Genomic DNA, 20,760 nt, shown 5'->3' on the forward strand with positions numbered 1-20,760 from the left:
CTTTTTTTGAAACCAAAGGATATTTTTCGTCATGGTTTTTATTCTATTTTACCTTTGGGTGCATGTAGAAGCTACTTTTTTATCATCACATCAATCTGACAGCTCATTTTATCCTTTTTTTCTACTTCCGGTTTGTCAGAAGAAGGAAAACTATTTCACTACGCATGAGCTTTCCTCCTCCCTTTTCTGGCATTTCAAAGAGAAAGATCTTAAATCTTTTAAAGGAGGAGCATGTAATTACTCATTTCTCTTTCTGAACTATATATTCACAGAGTTAAAATAGTAGACCACTATTTTCTTGCAAAGGGACTTGCAAGATACTCTACCCTTTCTAAAACCTACTAGGATGCTTTATCTTGGGTATACATTTAAATACACGAAGAGGCATGAACATGCTTACTTAAATGTATTGCCCATGCATGAGTTCAGAACTGGTATTTCAATGTATAGTCTGTGTACTGATTATCAAGGACATCCACCAGGGGCGCTCAGAATTCTGATGTACAGATTACATTGGTGCACAATTGATGCTGAAGTCAAGCTGCTCCATCATTGCAGAATAAGGAGGAACATATAGAAAATGTGAGCATGCATTTTGATGCCTTCGAGATTGGGATCATCTGTTGTAGCCACTTCCATCTCAAGTTACTTATTGAGTATTCCTGGATATGACACAGGACCCAGTGGTATTATAAGAATCAGTACATAAACTTTGCATTTCCAGCTGAGGATCAAACATAATAAATCTATTTCCTGCTTTATTCATATTATTGTGTGTTCTTTTTACAGTGCATTTTGATTAACACTTGATAATGAAACTAATTGGGCTGTTTACAAGATATGCTCAGTTTGATAAGGGATAAGGTTTTTAGTTTTTAAAACGTGCTGAATGTGTTTCATATTTCTACCAGTGTAGCATTTCAGAGCATGCTGTTTTGAAAAGGGCATATCTCTTAGCCCTTCTGTTGGCATGTTTTGCCAGGAAAGTGGGAAACTATTTAGCATGATATTAGGGGGACTGAAATAAAGGAATATATGGTGTAAAGAAGATTGTTTAGATTATAACACAGCTGTTCCTCATTCTAGTGCAGGGATTGCTAACCTTTCATTGGCCCAAGGGTCTCATTCAGCCTTGCCCAGGAACCATACACCAATGGTGCATGCGACTCTCACTCGCACGCACACGTGCGCACACACACACACACACACACACCACACACAGACCCCCTCCTCACCTGAACTGTGCTATGACCCCCAGCCTGCTCATTTACCCCCTAGGTCAGGGATCAGCCACCCTCTGTTCTAGTGGATGCTACATTGTGCTATAGCCATTTGAAGTGAATTGTGCCCTAAAATTAGAACACATCAAAAACCGAGAACCTAGCTGTTCAGCATTATGTAACCAAAAGGAAACATCTGCTACGGATTCCTGAACGTAGTTTCTGGTGGCTTACATTTTGTGTGTGCGCCTGCATTTTTCAGTCCACAGTATTTTATTTATCAGTGTTGTATTGTGGATAGCCAAAGACAAAATGTGCATTAGTGTTGCATCAAACAAATTCTTTAATTTTGGTCTTTTTTGTAGTATTCCAGTCTCTCCACTAAGCAAGATTCATTCAGTGCAAGCATCTTGTAAACAGCCTTGTGAATCAAGCAGAGGTGAAACAAAATAATTAACTATGACCTTTCTGTTTTTAGCTGACAGTATTTGGAGCATTCCTTCATAAAGGATCTTTCTGCCGAAATTACTTTAATTTGCTGGACTTGTTGGTAGTGGGTGTGTCTCTTGTGTCATTTGGCATTCAGTAAGTATTGCAATAAATATATTATGGGCTGCTGCTGTTCCTTGTTATGTGTATCTGCAATGTGGTACACAAGTAGCACTCATTTCTGTATTTAATAACTGGCCTTCCAACAAGCAGACAATTGCCATAGTTCCTGGACTGAACAAGCTTAAAACCATAGACCATTAACAAATTGTTAATCTTATAGCTATAATTTGAGGAAAAGAAACAAGGGAATGTTCGCTTTTCCAGTGTGTAGTTTAATAACTAGAAAAATTCTAGCAAAGGAATATCCTGAATAGTACAGGGTCCCTGTACAGCCGGTCATTTATACAAGAATAAGTTAAAAAGGTGTGCTGTGGGACATAATGGAACTGAAGGCTAAATCTGTTATCTTCCCATTGTGAACCAATCCTGACTCTATTTGCATTTTCTTGACCCTGCATCTGTATACCCCCATCCTGAGTTCTGTTTCTTAATCTCAAGTAGTGACAAAATGTTGGGAACAGGCCCTTTACCTGTTGCAAGCTTCAGGTTTCATTAAGTGATTTGTCCTTACGACTGTGATGAAAGTTCTTCCAATAGAAGGTGCAGATTTTGGATCTGTCTGACTTCTTTTCTTTTTTTAAAAAAAATCTCTGTAGAACAGGAGAAGAAAACAAGGAAAGATTCCCCACAGCTCTAGTTAGAAGGTTACAGGTTGCAAATGGGGTGTCATTCATGCTTGATTCTATGATGGTTCACAGTCCCTATGCTGGAGACAAACCTGACTGGAGCCTGGTCTATAACTGTTTCTGCAGCTACTTACCTTGGAACCATTGTTTTATAAACGTGGAGTATACTCAGCCCTGTCTAGGATAGATAGATTACTCACAAGTTGCTGAAAGCACTTTGTAAGAACCCCTTGTGCACCCTGTTGGTTTATTTATTTAACAAAGGAGAAGAGGAGGAGAAGGAAGAATGGAAATAACTCATACACTAATACTTACTCCTATAAGTAAATAAAATTACAGTGGTGCCCCACAAGACGAATGCCTCGCAAGATGGAAAACCCGCTAGACGAAAGGGTTTTCCGTTTTTGAGCTGCTTCGCAAGACAAATTTCCCTATGGGCTTGCTTCGCAAGACGAAAATGTCTTGCGAGTGTTCCGATTTCCCCCCGCTCCCCCCCTTTTTCTAAGCCGCTAAGCCTTTAATAGCCGCTAATAGCGCTAAGCCACTAATAGGGTTGCTTCGCAAGACGAAAAAACCGCTAGACGAAGAGACTCGCGGAATGGATTATTTTCGTCTTGCGAGGCACCACTGTATTTCAAAAGTGATGAGCTGTTGTGCATGAGTATGACCTAATTTTGTCAGAGCTGATGAATGATATTAAGGGATGGCAAGCTAATGATTTATTTGTTTTTACTTTTCATCTAGATCAAGCGCCATTTCAGTTGTGAAGATTCTGAGAGTTTTAAGGGTCTTAAGACCCTTAAGGGCTATAAACAGAGCAAAAGGACTTAAGGTTGTTATCTGAATTTTCTTTTCTGAATTACAAACAAATAACATTAGAAACATTAGTTGGCATTTACCATTAGAAACATTAATTAATGTTAGAAACATGAATAAGTCATGGCGGCTTTGGAGCCAATGTTTATGCTTCCTAGAATAAAACTGCTTTTCAGCAACTGCTTTTCAGCAACATTTTATTCATTTAAATACACCAAAATGTGTACTGGTTGCCATGTAAGTGCAAGGCAGGGTACCACTGCTGAAAAGACCCTCTCCTTTGTTGTTAAATAGTGTGCCTTCCCCCAAACCCTAATGGGGTCTCCTTTGTAGCCATCATGCATCACAGAGGGTTTCTGCTTCTCATTTTCCTCTGAGTGGTATGCTGCTTGTTATTCCACGTTTCCCCTGGATCTGGTCCTATCAAATTCCTTGCCCACCTTCTTCCTTGCCCCAGAGCAACAGAAATATTTACACTGAGACAGCTTAGGGAACAGAAAACCTTTTCCATCTGCTCTAGTTGTAAAGGTTTGTGACTGCAAACCTATACATTTTTATGGGAGTCAGTCCCACTAAACTCAATAGGGCTTGCTTTTGGGTTGGCATTTCACACTTCTAGCTTCTAGTTTCAGATTGCCTAGTAGGGATAGCAACACTACAAAGAGCAGTGTGATGACCCTTTAAGATGCTGCTCCTTATTGGTTACAAATTCTGAGGATGAAATTGAAAGAGCATTGTTTGGAATGCCAATGAGATCTCTTAATTTGCTAGGCTGCAATCGTATACACATTTATCTAGGAGCAAGTGGCCCTTAGTTCTGAGCTCAGTCGGTAAAGCATGAGATGCTTAATCTCAGGGTCATGGGTTCGGGCCCCATGTTGTGCAAAAGATTTCTGCATTGCAGGGGGCTGGACTAGATGACCCTTGCGGTCCCTTCCAACTCCATAATGCTATGATTCTATGACGTGCATTGTAAACAATAATTAATGAAATGCAAGTTCATTGAGCATGATGATGAAAACACCCAACGAAAATTGCACTGACCCTTTATTTTCTTGATTTCCCCACAGCATGTTGTTCAGTGTGTCTTTGTCGCTATTCGGACTATTGGTAATATCATGATTGTTACAACTCTGCTCCAGTTCATGTTTGCATGTATTGGAGTCCAGCTCTTTAAGGTAAGAAGAGAATTCCAACCCTGCCCCCGCCTCAAACCTAGCAATTCCAGAGAACTGCACTAGTAAATTATTCTTTGCAAGCCTTATTGAACTCCAGTAGAGATGCATGTAAAAAAAGATAAGAATAGTTAATGGTTCTGTGCCATGGATTCTACTTCCATGTTCTGTTTTATCCATAGGGAAAGTTCTATCGGTGCACAGATGAAGCAAAACAAAACCCAGTGGAATGTCGGTACGAACGTTTTCCTCTTAATCTGCCTGAATTGGTGGTTTTTTTTAAAAAAAGCATTGCATTTCCACAGTAGCTATCTGCTTTTTCCTCCTGTAGGGGAATATTTATTGTTTATAAAGATGGAGATGTGGAGAGCCCAATGGTGAGGGAGAGAGTATGGCAGAATAGTGATTTCAACTTTGACAACGTGCTTACTGCTATGATGGCTCTTTTTACGGTTTCTACTTTTGAAGGATGGCCTGCGTAAGTATACCATTTATGAAGGTCTTTGCTGCTATTTTTAAATAGTGAGCAGCTGCTTATGTTGGACACCATCTTCCTTTCGGCATGATACTTTTGGAAGGACTAGGATCCTTGACTCTCACTGAAGGTAATGGGAAGTGAGGACATGTCTTAATAACTTTTTTATTATTTATCCTGGAGGTTTTTTCCCCACTTAGGAAGATCAGTGAAATTTCCTGATGATTTTCCAAATAGATAATTTAGTCTTTAAATAAAGCTTAAAAATAAATAAATTGAAACCTCTGCATTTTTAATGTAAATTAGGTGAAACTTTTGCAAAACGTGTAAATACAATAGTCTTGTTTCATAGTTCCCACCTGCCAGTTGCAACTAGAATTAACACTTTCAGTCTTTTTTACTTTAAATCACCTTCTTTCTATTTTTTTTTTATAAAAAATATGCAGGCTTCTGTATAAAGCTATAGATTCAAATGGAGAGAACATAGGTCCAGTCTACAATTACAGAGTGGAGATCTCTATTTTCTTTATCATCTACATCATCATTATTGCTTTCTTCATGATGAACATATTTGTTGGTTTTGTCATCGTTACATTTCAAGAACAGGGAGAACAAGAATACAAGAACTGTGAACTGGACAAAAATCAGGTAATAAAGAATACCCTGTTAAAATGTTATTAACATGGAAACCGACATCTAGTATCTGTTGTTTCAGAAGAGGATGCTCTTCCATTTTACTTTTTTCTATTAAAGAGTAAATTTCCTCATGAACAATCATTGGATAGTGGTAGAGTGCAGCATGCAGACTTAGGCAACTGAAAAGTTAACCATGGCCATACTACACATTCATGTCTTTCTTTCATAAATAAATTGTTTCAGAAATAGGAAACCCCTCCACATGTGAGGTAGCCCGCATATATTGGAGGTATCTTAGGTTACTTCTCTGATGTGAAGCTTGTTTTGATGTTATTTCCAGTTAAATTGTGACCCTCACTGCTATGTTTGAAATTTCTGCCTTTTATAGCGTCAGTGTGTGGAATATGCTTTGAAAGCTCGACCTTTGCGTAGATACATTCCAAAAAACCCATACCAATACAAATTCTGGTATATGGTGAACTCTACTGTCTTTGAATACATCATGTTTGTCCTCATCATGCTGAACACACTATGCTTGGCTATGCAGGTAGGAATTGAACAAACTGCCAATTACTCACAGGCACAGAATACACATGGAAACTGTAATGTAAACTAATGTTAAGCCACTTTGCAGTAGACTTAATTATAATTCAGAATTCTAATTGCTTGTATAATTTAAGGATGAAGCCTTGTGCAGGTGTTAAAGGCACAAGAACATTCATTAGTTCAAGATTATGAAAAGAACTAAGGGTTGTTTTTTTGTTTTTGTTTTTATTTACTGCCTACAAATATTCTGAATAGTCTTCTCATCTGTTTCATTTGCAGCACTATGGGCAGTCTAAACCTTTTAATGATGCAATGGATATTCTAAATATGGTTTTTACTGCAGTGTTTACTGTTGAAATGTTTCTGAAACTCATTGCATTTAAGCCCAAGGTAAGAGAATTTGCATTGTTTAGTTAGGATTAGTTATGCCTTTGGATCAGTTCTCTTAAAACCACATGTTTTTTTCTGATTAAAGAGACAAATAGCAAACAAGATTTCGTGGTAAAGTATCGAGAAATCTTCACAGAATTATTCCATCTGATAATGCTGTGCATGCAACTGCAGGAAATGAGACGTAGAAATGTTTTTTTAATGGTTGCTGAGCAATAGATGCGGTCAGGAGTATATTGCTGTTAAATCCCCTCTTTCTAAATCATTCCTTTCTAGAGCGGAAAAGTATTCTCCCACCACCTTAAATTGTACACACAACACAACAATTATTCATGAACTTTTGTAGACAATACTAAGGTTAAATAAATACTATGGATTAGCTAGCACACTTGACCACTTCAGTAGCATAATATCACAAACCACTGTCACATAAATGGTCAAAATTAAAGCTGCTTGAACACACAAGTATTTACAAATTGGTTCTTTTGACAGCTGTTAGTAAACATTTTCAAAGACACAAGCAGGTTTGAGCAATGGTGAGCACTTCATATAAACCTGAGTTTGAAACCAAAACTTTTTTTAAAATTCAGAATTTGTTAATTTTATAATTTTGATGTAGATTTCTTATGTACGATTTAATTTCAACCATTTTCTTGTGCCTGTGGCCTTGCAGTGAGCTTTTGCAGCCTGAGAGCCACATTCCAGAACTGGTTGTGGTCAAGAGCAAAGTGGATGTGGCCAGCCCACATACACAAACTACACTTGCACACAACACACGTCCATCCATCCTCTCACTGACTCACTCACACACCTGTTTTGTCATGCACAGTTCCAGCCTCTCACTCCCACCTCCCACCCGTACACATTTAGACTTAAAAATACTGTACCTTCTATTAGTTCTTAGAGGAATTTCCCACCACACACATCTACTTGCAGCGTGTAGGGCATATTCCTAGAAAGTTACAGTGCATGGGGAAGGCTAAGCCTTCCTTCCCCAGCTGTGAAGCTCCCGAAAATAACCCTACATGGCAGGTGGAAGGATGGGAGCCACAGGCTGCATCTGGCCTTTGAGCCTTGGCTTCCCCACCCTGACTTAAAATGCTGTTTTTTCTTGGAAGGCAAAAAATAAATAAAGAGCATCTTCCTCTTTTTTTGGAGAACAATAGCGTGCTGCATCGATACTCTTCTCCCTGCAGAAAGGAGTCAGCCTACGTTTTCGTGGAAGTTCCATTGTTGGAACATCCTCTTATTTTATTAAAAGCATCTGGGGGAAAGGGGTAATTTGGATAAGGGTGGGGTTCCTCCCCACATTGATTACTAGCCAGTATCCCCCTTCCTCCAAGGTGCTCTTAGCTGTGAAAGAGAACTGTTTGGATTAAACTCTTAAGTCTGTTAAATTTTCCCCTCTGCAGCTGATACCAGCTTTGGAAGGGGTAGTTTAGGTGAAGGCAGTAGTGCAAAGGCAGAGGGTCAGTGCCTCTCACTGTAGCCCTAAACTAAATTGAAGGGGCCATGCCTGGTTTTGGAGAAATTAAACAGCATCAGGAGTATAGGCTAGTCTTACTGTTAGAAGAGGTGGTCACTTCAGGCGTCAAAGGCAAGGAGCAAAGATGGGTGAGGACCTGTTGAAGGGCAGAGACATGAAACCTGTTCTGCTTTCCTTAAGCTAGCCTGCTTTCCTCAGGTGTAGTGGAGGATGTTCTGCTGCTGACAGCATTGAAGTAAGATTAAACTATCAGTTTGGTTGGCTTTCGTATGTGAAATGGGAGGGAGGGTGCCATCTTGTCCTTCACCTCTTGGGCTGGTCCTGATCAGGCAATCCAATTACAGAACATCCATACCATGTGCAGTGCTTGACCATTCTGAATTGGTGATGAGAAATTTGCAAATAAATGTGTTTTAATGCCAGCTGAAACTAATGTTAGATGTATAATTTCATGAAAGACAACTGTTGCCTAATTAGATATGGAATTGTTTCCTTTTGCCATTTTGAATCAGATTTGTGTGCCAAAAAAGAAAAGATACCTAGTAAGTAGATGTACATTGGGTTTTTGCAGTGATGAAAGCTGTGAGATGTGTGATGCAAGTATACTTGCTGTGACTTGTCCATATATTGCATTCTCCCTTTTCCAGAGTCATCTTTATTTCTTTTACTTAGTGTTATCTATTTATTTATGTTTGCTTGCTTTGGCTTTGCACATTGCTGGGAACAATATTTGTACACGCTGACAGGAAAGGTTTGCCTTAAGAGATTGATATGTGACATGTTGTTCCAATATTCTGGCAGTTCCCATAGTATCTCCATTGGACTCATTCCTTCCAAGTAGAAAGTCTGCACAAGACTCTCACACCACAATGATAGGGTCTTCTAATTGCCTCCTGCTCAGCAACTGATGTTCTGCTTGAGGGGAAGGTTTTAAGCCCATCAGCATTTCTTCAGGGGTGTCTGATTCCTGTCCATGGTTATCTTCAAATACTTGAAAGTTGTCACATAGGACCCAAACCAATGAGTTCCAAAGCTATGATTCTAATAGAAACATGGCTCACAATGCTTTATAATGCTTGAAATTCTTTTTTATGCTAATATTGTAAGAACAGAATGTGAAATTACAAAGAAATAGGCCCTCTCTTCATGGGATAATCATGGGATTATCAGGAAAGAACCTGATAAATCTCCATACCCTTTAGAGATTTCATTGAACAAATGAGTCTTCAGAAATATCTGGTGGTTTGGAATAACCCAAGTAATAAAGTCTGGAAGTGCTAGTTATGCTGGTTTGTTTGTTTTTATTTTCCTTCCCAAATTTGAGATTAAAAGGTACACTAATAGTACAGAGCAGAACTGTTTCAAAGCTGTTTTAAAAATATTTCTCAATAAGCACACACAAGTAGCTTAAAACTAGCAAGGGGCTTAAATGCTGCCCATTAGCTTTATGTGGTCTGTCTTGCCTTTCACCATTATGTCACAGTGTTTCTGTTCTGAGCACCATCTTTTTCCATTTCAAATTGACTTGGTTCATTTTCAAGCACTTCTTAAGGAATCTTAATCATATAGCTACCAAAACCATCTGCATATGAGTGGTGCAATTTTGGGTTGGCTACCCTACTTTATCCCACACATATGTTTCAATGCTACTCTGCTGATCTTTTGATTTTCAGTACTATGTTAGCTTTCTCAACTCGTAGAAGCACACATTTACATCCCCTTCTCCCCTGAATCTTCTGAGTGCTGTAATTTTAGCTTTTTCACAGCTCATGCCTACAGGGATTTTTCCCCCCATAAACAATAGTGGTGATGCATCAGAGTATTGAAGTACATCCTGTACAAGAAACCTGGGGGAGGCAATTTGCAACCGACTGATCTTGCTGCTGCCCAAGGGTCAGCTTTTCCCCCAAATAGGCATGCTATAGGAATTTGATTTCTGTCATTTCCGGTGCAAACTGACATGGTATGCACACTCTGGACCTAATGTGTGGATTAAAATCAAATGAGCCCCTGGGATTGTGCACTTATACAAATTTTGTAATCCACTGCTTGGTTCAAAAAATGTACCTCCCCCCCAAAAACCACACACGTGTATTTTGGCCTAAAATACATTTAGAAGTGTAAATGCATTTAAATATTTCATTAAAAAAATAATCACAAAATAATGCAGAAGGCAGATGGAATGGATTTATGAATAAGCCCGTGTGAAATTGTCGCAGAGTGGGAATAGATTAATCTGCCTATCTCTAGCCCCAGTAGTTCAGGAGAACAGAATAGCCACCCTAAGTTGTAGTATAGTTTCCAGCCTTTTACCCTTTGGAAAAGGATTGGAAAGTGGACTTCTCTGAGGGCAGGGGTGTGGAACATCTGCCCTGTGGGCCTAATCAGACACACCAACAGGATCCAATTTCCACCCTGTCCTGTACAAACCTGTTTACATTCTCACAGATTCAGTGCTCTTCAGATTCCTGTCAGCATGTGGGGATCAAATCATGTCACATATCAGCCTTTCCTTCAGTAGACAATATTGTTTTGTTTTTCTCATGACACCATGGATTTTTGTTTGAAGTAATTTCTGTTTATGAAAAAACTAAACAGAAGTATGCAAATATTTTGACATTTCATGTGTAATCACAAACGTTTGCACCCTGCCTGCTCTGTTCAGGGCTATTTTAGTGATGCCTGGAACTCGTTTGACTCCCTCGTCGTTATTGGCAGCATAGTAGACATCGTTCTCAGTGAAGCCGATGTGAGTATACCCCAGCCAAACCCCTTCAGTCCCACTTCTCTCTTTTCTGTTTTCCTACTTATTTCTATTATCTGGACAAGTCACAGAATTTGGATCTAGTTCTAAACTGAATGCAAGCCATTCATAGTTCAGCTATGGCAATTTAGGAAAACAACTAGCTGCTGTTGGCTTCCCATTTTCTCAGATTTGAGGTGAAAAATGCAGTACTGGTGCATTGCGGAAGCTCAGATTGTGTTTCTGTGTTATAACACTGTCCTTTTTCTTCTCTTTCTTTTCTGTTTCTGTTTTCTCGTGCTACTGAATGCTTGTCCTAACAGCACTATTTCACTGATGCATGGAACACTTTTGATGCCTTAATTGTTGTTGGTAGCGTCGTTGATATTGCTATAACAGAAGTTAATGTAAGTAACCACCATTCACCCCACTATTCTGTCCGTCAGAATAGAATAGAAAAGTAGAAATAGAATTAACGATCCATGAATCCCAACACCTTTTTTTGTTTTGTTTCCGAGGAGTGAATTGTTTTAGTACTGTGTGAAGCAGTGGTTCTGTCATTAACACAGCGATGACTGCTGACAGATGCACAAAAGCTAAGACAGAATGAATTCAAGGCCATCGTATTACAAAGGTGTCTAAAGGAAATTCAGACCTGTACAACCTGTTGATTCTCCGGTGTTTCATAGTTGACCAACTACAAATAGTAGCTGGATTGGGGCTGAGTGAACTTCCTGCTTTGTTCCCTGCCTGGGATTAAAAATAAATGGCTGAGGGGCTGAATTTGATTTGATGACTCATAGGTTGCCTAGACCTGATTAGTGTAAGCAACTGGGGAACCTCCATTGCTTTTGGAGAATTCACTTTATTGGCCATGTCTGCGATGCAATTGTAGTGTATTTCTAAGTTATTTTTTTGGAGTTGTTGCTAAGCACATAGAGCTGCTGCTTGCTGCCCTGCCTCCAAATACCTTATTCCTCTTCTCCCAAAGGAAACAGTCTCCATATTTCCATTAGAAGGTAGATAGTTCCCATTTCCTGAGGGTTATAGAGCTCCACGAAAGATTTTATTCAAGTACAACAGGATTCAAGCAGTTTCTAAATTAGTGGGTTTCCCCTTCTTAGACATTCACTTGCACAGATAAATAACCATTCTCTTCCATCATCTCTGAGTTCAGGGTTCTGGAGATTTTTTGAAATCTTAAACCCTCTTCAGACTTAAATGAATTCACTGTTCTTGTTGTTCTCTGTAAATTAGAGGACAAAGGTCTGAATTGGGAAACTTCCTTGATCGTTGGAGCCTTCCCACACATTTTAGAACTCTAATTTTCCAGGGTTCTAAAACACATAGGGAACTTCCACAAGTACAATAGGCTTAGAATTCAGGTGGCCATCCTTCCAACTCATGGAAGAAGACATAAGACTTTCAAAATTGATTCTTGAATCTTAATACCTAGCAGATGCCATGTGTTATTGTCCCATAGAAATACTGTCCTCTGGCTTTCTGGAGTACAGTGTTCACAAGAAAGCACACAGATACCACCAAATTTTATTTTCATGCATATATCTCACACATGAGGGTTTCTCATCTGAATGAAACTTTGATTGAACAGATTCTCCTCTTTGCCCTTGAGATATACACAGATCTTGGCACATTCTACTGCTCTGTGGCCTCTAAATATTGAAGAAAAGGGGACAGTGAAAGTAGGGCCCAGAAAGTCCCGTCACTGATTATCAGCTGGTAAAGGTTAGTGGGCACAGATGAAGCAAAGAACTGGGGTGGGTTTGGAGAACCACCAGAACAGCTTGCATGAGAGGGGAGTGGGGATCATTTTGTCTGGCAAGCTTAAAACTTCTGCTGATAGAACAGTCAGAAGAATGTGATGTTGGATTCCTCCCTTTCTATTTGCACATTCCTCATTTAGAAGAAAAGTTGCTCCAGATTCAAAACCTGGACTTCCAGATGTAATAAAATGAAATATTTTTGATTTTTGCTTGCTCTGTGTTTTTGCATTCAGGGGGCACATAAAGATTAGTTCACCAAGCAATACCTAAGCCCAAAACATAACTAATTTGGAATAGCAGATGCTCAACCCTATGCAAAAAATACTTTCCTTGAAACCATATCCAATTTCTTTAAGAACTGAGCTGCCTACTGTAAACAGATCTGACAGCTTAACATATATTGTAGTTTACATATTTGACTTGCAATGAATAGATACTTTCACACTGTGTACTAATAACATCTATAATAATCCGTGTCTTCTTCTTTTAAAGCTAATAATGTCAGGTTATTTATAATCCTAGAAAAATGCCGTTCTTGAGAGTGGCCAAGAAGACTTTAAAATTAAAGTTTAATATTTTCAAATACTACCCCCCAATTAAATTATACACTATTTTTACTCTAACCTTAAAATGCTATTTTAAACAAGCAATGTGCCTTCTCTTTGATGTTTTCTTAATCCAGTAATGACTGAAATCCTCTGTAATGAGGGCCTAAAACCTTGTCATATATATTGGGACAGGAATAGATTAATACTCCTCACCAGAGTAATGACCAGATCCATGCCTAATAATTTTTAACTTATCCTTATTCCTTAACTTGTTTTAGAAATGAGGAGAAGGCTGGTTAGGCATTAGTTTCTGAACTTGGTATGTAGAGCATTGGGCTCATGCACACGTATGCACCACCCTCTCTGGGTAAAAATATTTATTACATTTTTATCCCATCATCCTTCCAAGGAACTCAGATTGGTGTAAATGGTTTGCCTTTTCCTGTTTTATTCTCATTCAGCAACCCTGTAGGTTGGGTAGTGTGAGAGAAGATGATTGGGCCGAAGTTAGCCAATGAGATTTGAAGCTAACCAGGTTTCTCTGACCTGCATCCTGACATACAATTGAGTTCAGCACACTGGCTCTCCAGAAGCATCAAACAACTTGGCTAAATACCATATTAATCTGAATTATCGTGGATTTCTTTGAATTTGTTTTGCCTCCCTCTTTTGAAAGAGAGGGTCAAATAGTGGATTCAGAGAAATCCACGATACAAATTGATGAGCTTTTCTAGTGGCACCAAAATTACTTTCTACTGTGAGGCAAGGAACTAGGGATGATGCATGAGCATGCAAGACCACAAAACACATCCCATTTAAAATAAGGTACCATTTGAATTTCCTTTCAGTGTCTCGAGTACCAGCTGTCATCTTTAAATTTGCCTAACTGCATGCTTCTTATGTGAAAGCAATGTCTCCATGGTGGTGCATTCTTTGAACTGGAAGTAGCTCTAGGCCCATAAACAAGATGGTGACATCAATTTGCAGGATGGCAACATTTGCTATATCAAAATAATATCAATAGTCATTTGTACAAGAACCATTTTGACACATTTATACACGTGAGCAACTTGGACTTCTTAAATATTATTCTATTCTACTCTATTGTAGCATTCCGAATATGTGTCAGTCTTATAATATTTGTGATACTCTAGGATTAGGAAATGAAGTTCACCAAGCTTCCAGAGAAACTTTGGGGAGGAGAGGGACAAGAAACTGCTATAGGATACACTCAAAAGCCTAGAAAATGTCTTGAAACTCCACTTCAATGTTTATTGTTGCATTTGTTTCATTGAACTCAGGGACGGGTACCTTAACCTTACAGTAACCCGTCAGATATGTTATGCTAAGAGAGAGCTACTTGCTCTGCAATGAACTTCTAGACCAGTTGGGGTTCCCCACATGTAAACCCAGCACTTTAGCCACTACGCCATTCTGAACCAAAGCCTGCAGGAATAGGTGTGTTGTGAGAATTATAGTTCAAATATTGTGCTGTATTGCGATACTGCTGAATTTCATGCATTTCTGTTGTGTTGTTTTAACTGGTTTTCATGTTCATTTTACTTTTAGAAATTTTTAAAGGCAAGTGAATATATACGGTATAAGAGTTTACAGATCAAAAGGTCTGTTAAAGGCCATAACATATCTTTGTATATTTGCTCACATTTTGTCTAAAGGAAATGCCACATTGTACACAAAACCCCTGACCGACTCTAGTCATCTAAATGGTTCCATCTCACTCAGACATGTAAGTTATTCGTGAACATTACATTCTGGAGACCAACTATATAATTATTAATTGAAGGGCCTATTTCGTACCATTTTCCCTTGGATATCCTAGTGGGCCTTAATTGTGCTACACTTCTATACATATGTACTATAAATAACCACCAAACTTTCACCTCACTTGAAAGAAATTAGTTGGAAGATTTCTGAAATGCCGTTTTGGGACATTCAGACGCCTTGGCCCTGTAAGGATTGTAATGTTCTCAATTTTAGCATGTCAAGGGTAAGAAACAATTTGGATGGCTATTGCGGGCTTCCTCAAGAGCATGTTCACTTTGTGTTACACTGCTTGATTTTTTGAAAACCTTCAGTCATGGTGGTGTAGAAGAAAGAATAGGTTGATTTTTTTAAAAAAAATAAATCCCATTTACTTTGCCTGTTTGATGGACTGCTAACAGAAAGCACTGAAGGGGTCAGACTTAGCCAGTAAGAGCAGAGTCTTAAAGCTGCTCAGAACAACAAACAAACATATCCCAAAAGTCTTTCCCAGGTCCTGAAAGTATCAACTGATCTGAAGTTTTCTGCAATTGCGGATCACCTCCTTTCAGCTCCTTCACTGGTCAGGACCAGGTGGTGGTATTCAGGACTAGGTGATTGCTGCCTTGCTTTCTCACAAGTCCTGACAACTATCTGCTCCCTTATATCTCTTATCTAGTGAACTTCATAAGCAGTAAACATGTTTACAATGAAACAGGGTCTCAAGTAAATGGATGGAATTTGCTTAGGAAAACCTAATCATATTGCTATCACCTGAAAAGTTTCCTGAAGATTATTGAGCAATTATATTTACATGCCACCCATCACCCAGAGGTCACAGGGTTACAACCACAGGCAACATGAACAAACTTAGTTAACAGGACTTTCTACCTCTAGCTGGTAGTTTTGGGGAGACTGTATCCAGGACACTTCCAACCACTACAGTCCATACATTCCAAGAAGCAAATTACTTGATAATGCTTTAATGTAAATAGCATTTTTATATGCATCTCTGATTCCCAGAGTGGTGAGATATAATTAAATGCTAACTACAGTGGCCCTCTATTTTTTCCTCCCTAATTGTCCACAGTGCGTTGGAAAGAGGACTACAGGACCAGTGTCATTTGTGCGCAATCTGGAGGGCAAGGTTCATGCTTCTTTGACATAGGGGGGAAGTAACTGGCTTTGTTCATTTCCTGCCCTTCCAGTTTTGCACTAAAACATCAAGCCAGTAGTGTTGAATATGGGGCGTTTTTCTTAAGAAGCACCTAGTTCACTTTGGCACTAAATGATTGTTAAATAGAAGCAGGAGTAGGCATGAAGAAGTGCAACCGTCCCTCACATGAGTGCTGTTTCATCACAAGGGTGGCTCTTTTTGGAGTGCTTGTGTAATTTTTATCTAGAATTAATTAACACATGAATACTAAACCAAAACCAACTGAAGCTGGTGTATGTGTTCTTCTTGGTTCATTGATCTTACAATCACTTTGTAATATTTTCAGTGACTTTAACTCTGCAGCATTACCTTATTTTGGTTTTTATTATTTTATTTATTTTGTTACTTTTATATTTTTTGTGTTTTGTGCTTCTTGTTTTTAACACTTTTGTAAGTCACATTAGGCTGTGTTTTAAGTGGAAGGGAGGAGTGTCAGTTATCTGAAACAACCAAATAAAATATCCACCCATATAGGATTTAGTGGACTGTTATTGTGGTAAATGGTGGCTAGAAGGCACCTTGTATGTCTCCTTCCTGCAACTGCTGCAGCCACCTGGTGCCAAACGTACTGCTTTCCTTTCCTTTGGACCACATCAGCGAGGCCAAGAGAGGGGTGGTCTTGCCATCTGGGCAGCCCAGAACCTCCATACACTCTGCCCAGGCTTGTGCCCTGGGGAGGTCACTTCAGTGCTGCTAATGCAGTAGTTTGACTTCGCCCCCAGAGACACATTCCATTGTTTCTTCAGACAGACTGATGCAAACAAATAGTGTGAAATTAGAATAAAGATGGAGGTGAGCATGACTTGGCCTGGCTAAGGGCATCTCCAGAAAAGGCGTTTTTCCTGAATCCCCAACAATAAACTCAATTCTGAAGAAACTTTCTTTTTCAATGCTCAGATTTCTGAATCCATTTTTTAAAATGGAAATGTGACCCCCCCGCCCTTAGAAAGCAAATCCTTTCAAGTTAATAGGGTTATTTGGATCGTAACTGTATAATGATCAGGGCCAGCCCAAATCATTTGGCACCTGAGATGATCCACAAAATGGTGCCCCGCTACCCACCAGGGAGGGGTGAATGAAGATCAATATCAGGAACAAGGGGGGAACAAAGATCTACATTGGGATCTGCTGCTCCTGTCAGTCTTGCTGCATGAGGCAGTTACCTCACCTTATCTCATGGGTGGACTGGTCCCGATAATGGTCGCAATATAAACTACTGCAATCATTCCCTCTTAATAGCAAATTCAGATGGTTGGATGCCATCAGTTTAGAAGTGAAACTGGACCGTCCCAAAATGGAAGTAGTTTCCACAGAGGCAGGTGATTTCTTAGGTACTCAGAAGTATATTAGTTAGTTAATTTAAAAAAGAAGGCATTTTTAGCAATGGTTTGACATGAACTTGTGGGGTTCCAGGTCTTAAAGAATAAATATAACAATTAAACCTATAGAGATAAGAAAGTCTACTCCGGCGGGAAGGTAAACGGCGTTTCCGTGCGCTGCTCTGGTTCGCCAGAAGCAGCTTAGTGACTTAGTGACTTGGAAACTGTACGCTGGTTCCCTCGGCCAATAGAGTGAGATGAGCACCACAACCCCAGAGTCGTCTGTGACTGGACCTAACGGTCAGGGGTACCTTTACCTTTACCTTTATAGCAACTCACACTCCAGTCTGGAAATAGAACTTCCAGGTTCCCACTGATTGCCAAAAGCCTGAGCTCCTGTCTTTGTTGCTGTTTGGCTGTGTGCATGTGTGCGCGCTGCTATATAGTCTTGGATTTCTCCACTGTTTTCTATTGGTGGCTCTCAGTTTCACCCTAGGGAAGAAGAAGGAAGTTCTTAAGGAATGAGAATGATACAGCTCTACTAGCCCTGGATGATCCAGTATAATGCTACATTAGTATTCAGTCTATCTTGGTTGCTATCATCTGTGAAGAAAGCGCTAATAGCCAGATATGAAGATTAAGGGTTTAGAATGGGGCATGCTTAAGCATGATAGTAGCAGCAGCAGCACTCTCATGGTGTTGTTCTTAACAAACAATCCCATGTCTTGGGCATCATAACACTGTCCTCAGCAGTTGCAGGTTAGCTGCCACAAACAGATGATTAAGACTGCTTCGTTTAAAGCCAAAGGAGATACGTGATGACTGGGAGAGACAGAGAAAAGTTCCTCTTTTAAGCAGGAAAACAAACAAGATTTTGTGTCATTCTCCTGAATACCTGTCCCACTATTTGTTTGAGGATGATACGTTTCTTAAATATTTGTTTTGCCCTTAATGATTGGACAGATGATTCGCCAACGTGTTGCATGAGTCACACTACTTCTATCAGCAGCACAAGTTGCATTTTTCTAGCTTAATGATTGGACGGCACGCATTCTTAAGTAGGCATACAAAATTAAAAAGTAAACTGAGTACATTCCAGTATAGTGGCCTCCACTGCTGCAGGCAAACTGAGGAAATTAGTATTGAGAGTTACGATACGTATATGAAATATACAAAATATTTACAGATGCAAAATAGGTGGCGAGAGGTAAGAAGGAAGGTACAGCATGCATGATGCAGGGTCCCTGTTCAAGCATTTTAATGCAGTGTTCTTCAGCCTTGGGTTCCCAATTGTTGTTGGACTACAACTCCTAACATTCCCAGGCAGGTGATGATAGTTGTAGTCCAACACCTGAGAACCCAAGATTGAAGAGCGCTTTTGTAATGAATACACATAGGTTAAGGTGTTCCTGCCACCATCATCCCTTTTGCTCAAATGGGCACCTGAGAAGGACTATTGTCTATTAATTAGGCTGCAGTCCTAACCATACCTACCTGGGAGTAAACACTCCTAAACATAGTGAACCTGTTTTCTGAGTAAATGTGAGTAAAAGTGTAATATTCAGGTGTGTGTGTGCTATTTTAAATGTATTAAAACATTTAAAGATAAGCAAAACGCTGCTAGTTTTTAGCTCACTTGAGGCTGCTAAACTGCAGTTTATAAACAAAAGTTTTTAACATATGGGACATCTGTGTTGCAGAGTGAGCATGCTTTATTTGAAAAACTATTAAAATAAGATTTAGTAGCCCTCTTCTTCAATAGGCACAAACGTTAGGAGACAGTTCCTTATGTGCTTCAGCCAATGTTCAATCAATATTTTGGCGGTCTGTGTGTCTGCTCAAATAGTGCCTGTGGTTGATATAAGTAGGTCATACTGTAACTTCATAATCATGTGGAGCCTTTAGAAGAGTCTGTCTGTATCTTTAGTTGACTGACAGTGCTGAGTGCCCTTTTTTATATCTCAGCTATCTCTGTCTTGTGAGTCTTAACCTCTCCACTCTCTGTATACGTGATTATGTGGTCTGTGCTTTTCTGTCTTGTCCTGTCTTGCCTGTATTGATTTGCCTATCTGACCACAATATCTTAACTCCCATTCTTCTGCTCTCTTAAGATTAGCAATAAGTAATGATGCGTACAGTGATAGTGAGCACTCATAAGAGCACATTAAGAGCACGACTGGATCAGACAGCGGAAGGCATCCTGTCCAAAGACATGCCTAGCAACTTGTTTCCCACAGTGGCCAACCAGATGCCCGTTTATTTTATTTTAGTCTGTCTATATCCTGCCCTATACTCAGATAGCTCTGGATGGGGAACGATAATATTCAACTAAACGCTGAAATCTCAATTGAAATTAGCACAACACACCAAAAAATACAATAAAACCGCATGCCCCCAATATTCAGACAGTGGCACAAGTGCCCAAAGGCCTAAATAAGCAGCTTGGTTTATAGTTTCCAGCTGTGTAGAGAAAGCATTCCAGAGCCTATGGGAAGCCCACAAGCAGGCAGTGAGCACAAGAGTCCTCTCCTGCTGTTGTCCCCTGTGACTGGTGCTCCTAGGAATGTTGCCTCTGACCCTTGAGGTAGACTAGTAGCCATTTGGTAGCCTTATTCTCTATGAATTTAATTGTGTGAACAGCATCAGACTGTACCATAAAGATGCGCTGTCAACATTTCACAGTTATTTCCTTAACAATGTTCCATTCACTTGGCAGTGCATGCAAATTGCTTTATGCAAACAATTTCTTTCCATTCCTGTTACTATTTTGTTTGTGGTGTCCCCTTTCTTTCTTTTTTAAAAGCACCAAAGTACAGCTACAAATACTGTTTCCTTTTCTGAACAATCCAGCACCATATTATGTCCCCACATGACCAATGAGAAATAGTTTAGCTAGGGTGGAGATCTCATGTACATTGCAACAATCTCTCAAGTGGATCATCCATCTCTTTTTCAGGAGAGAAGTTGTGATTTATTACATTTTTATCCTTCCATTCCTCCAAGGAGCACAAGGCCTAGTTCTTTCCCTTGGGTCTGGTCTGGAAGCTCCATCTGTTGCAGGATGCAGTGACTAAATTGCTGATGGAGCCAGATAGCTCACAGTATGTGACAACTCTGCTAGAACACTTGTGCTGACTACTCATATGCTACCAGTTATCGTGTTAATATACAAAGCCCTGAACAATTTGGGTCCAGGACACTTTAAATCCCAGCTCAGTCAGTGATCTTCCTGAGAAGCACTGTTAGTGGTTCCCCATGTTTCAGAATACCAGCTACCTTGAAATAGAAGTTGAGTGTCTCCCATCTCATGCTGTGGAATACCTCTTCTAACAAAGACATGGCAGGCACCTGTTTCTGCAAAAGGCAAGAAATATGCCTCCATCGGATTCCAAGAGGGAATCCGACAA

The 20,760-nt window shown here is 39.6% G+C and overlaps 1 protein-coding gene across 29 annotated transcripts in view; it reads left to right on the forward strand.

The window, feature by feature from the left end:
* CACNA1D (calcium voltage-gated channel subunit alpha1 D) overlaps nucleotides 1–20,760 on the forward strand; it is a 201,710-nt gene that overhangs the window by 130,051 nt on the left and 50,899 nt on the right. For 8 of the 29 annotated variants that reach the window (XM_082209161.1, XM_082209169.1, XM_082209170.1 and 5 more), the window contains 11 exons: nucleotides 1,699–1,805; nucleotides 3,203–3,290; nucleotides 4,345–4,452; nucleotides 4,632–4,684; nucleotides 4,781–4,927; nucleotides 5,371–5,572; nucleotides 5,949–6,107; nucleotides 6,386–6,496; nucleotides 8,495–8,524; nucleotides 10,648–10,731; nucleotides 11,049–11,132. In XM_082209161.1, the coding sequence (XP_082065287.1) occupies nucleotides 1,699–1,805; nucleotides 3,203–3,290; nucleotides 4,345–4,452; nucleotides 4,632–4,684; nucleotides 4,781–4,927; nucleotides 5,371–5,572; nucleotides 5,949–6,107; nucleotides 6,386–6,496; nucleotides 8,495–8,524; nucleotides 10,648–10,731; nucleotides 11,049–11,132 (1,173 nt within the window). The remainder of the gene's footprint in view (nucleotides 1–1,698; nucleotides 1,806–3,202; nucleotides 3,291–4,344; nucleotides 4,453–4,631; nucleotides 4,685–4,780; nucleotides 4,928–5,370; nucleotides 5,573–5,948; nucleotides 6,108–6,385; nucleotides 6,497–8,494; nucleotides 8,525–10,647; nucleotides 10,732–11,048; nucleotides 11,133–20,760) is intronic. The other 21 variants (XM_082209165.1, XM_082209172.1, XM_082209173.1 and 18 more) reach the window with 5 other exon arrangements.

This window comes from Podarcis vaucheri (genome assembly GCF_965113315.1).
Source record: "Podarcis vaucheri genome assembly, chromosome: 2".
NCBI lineage: Eukaryota > Metazoa > Chordata > Lepidosauria > Squamata > Lacertidae > Podarcis > Podarcis vaucheri.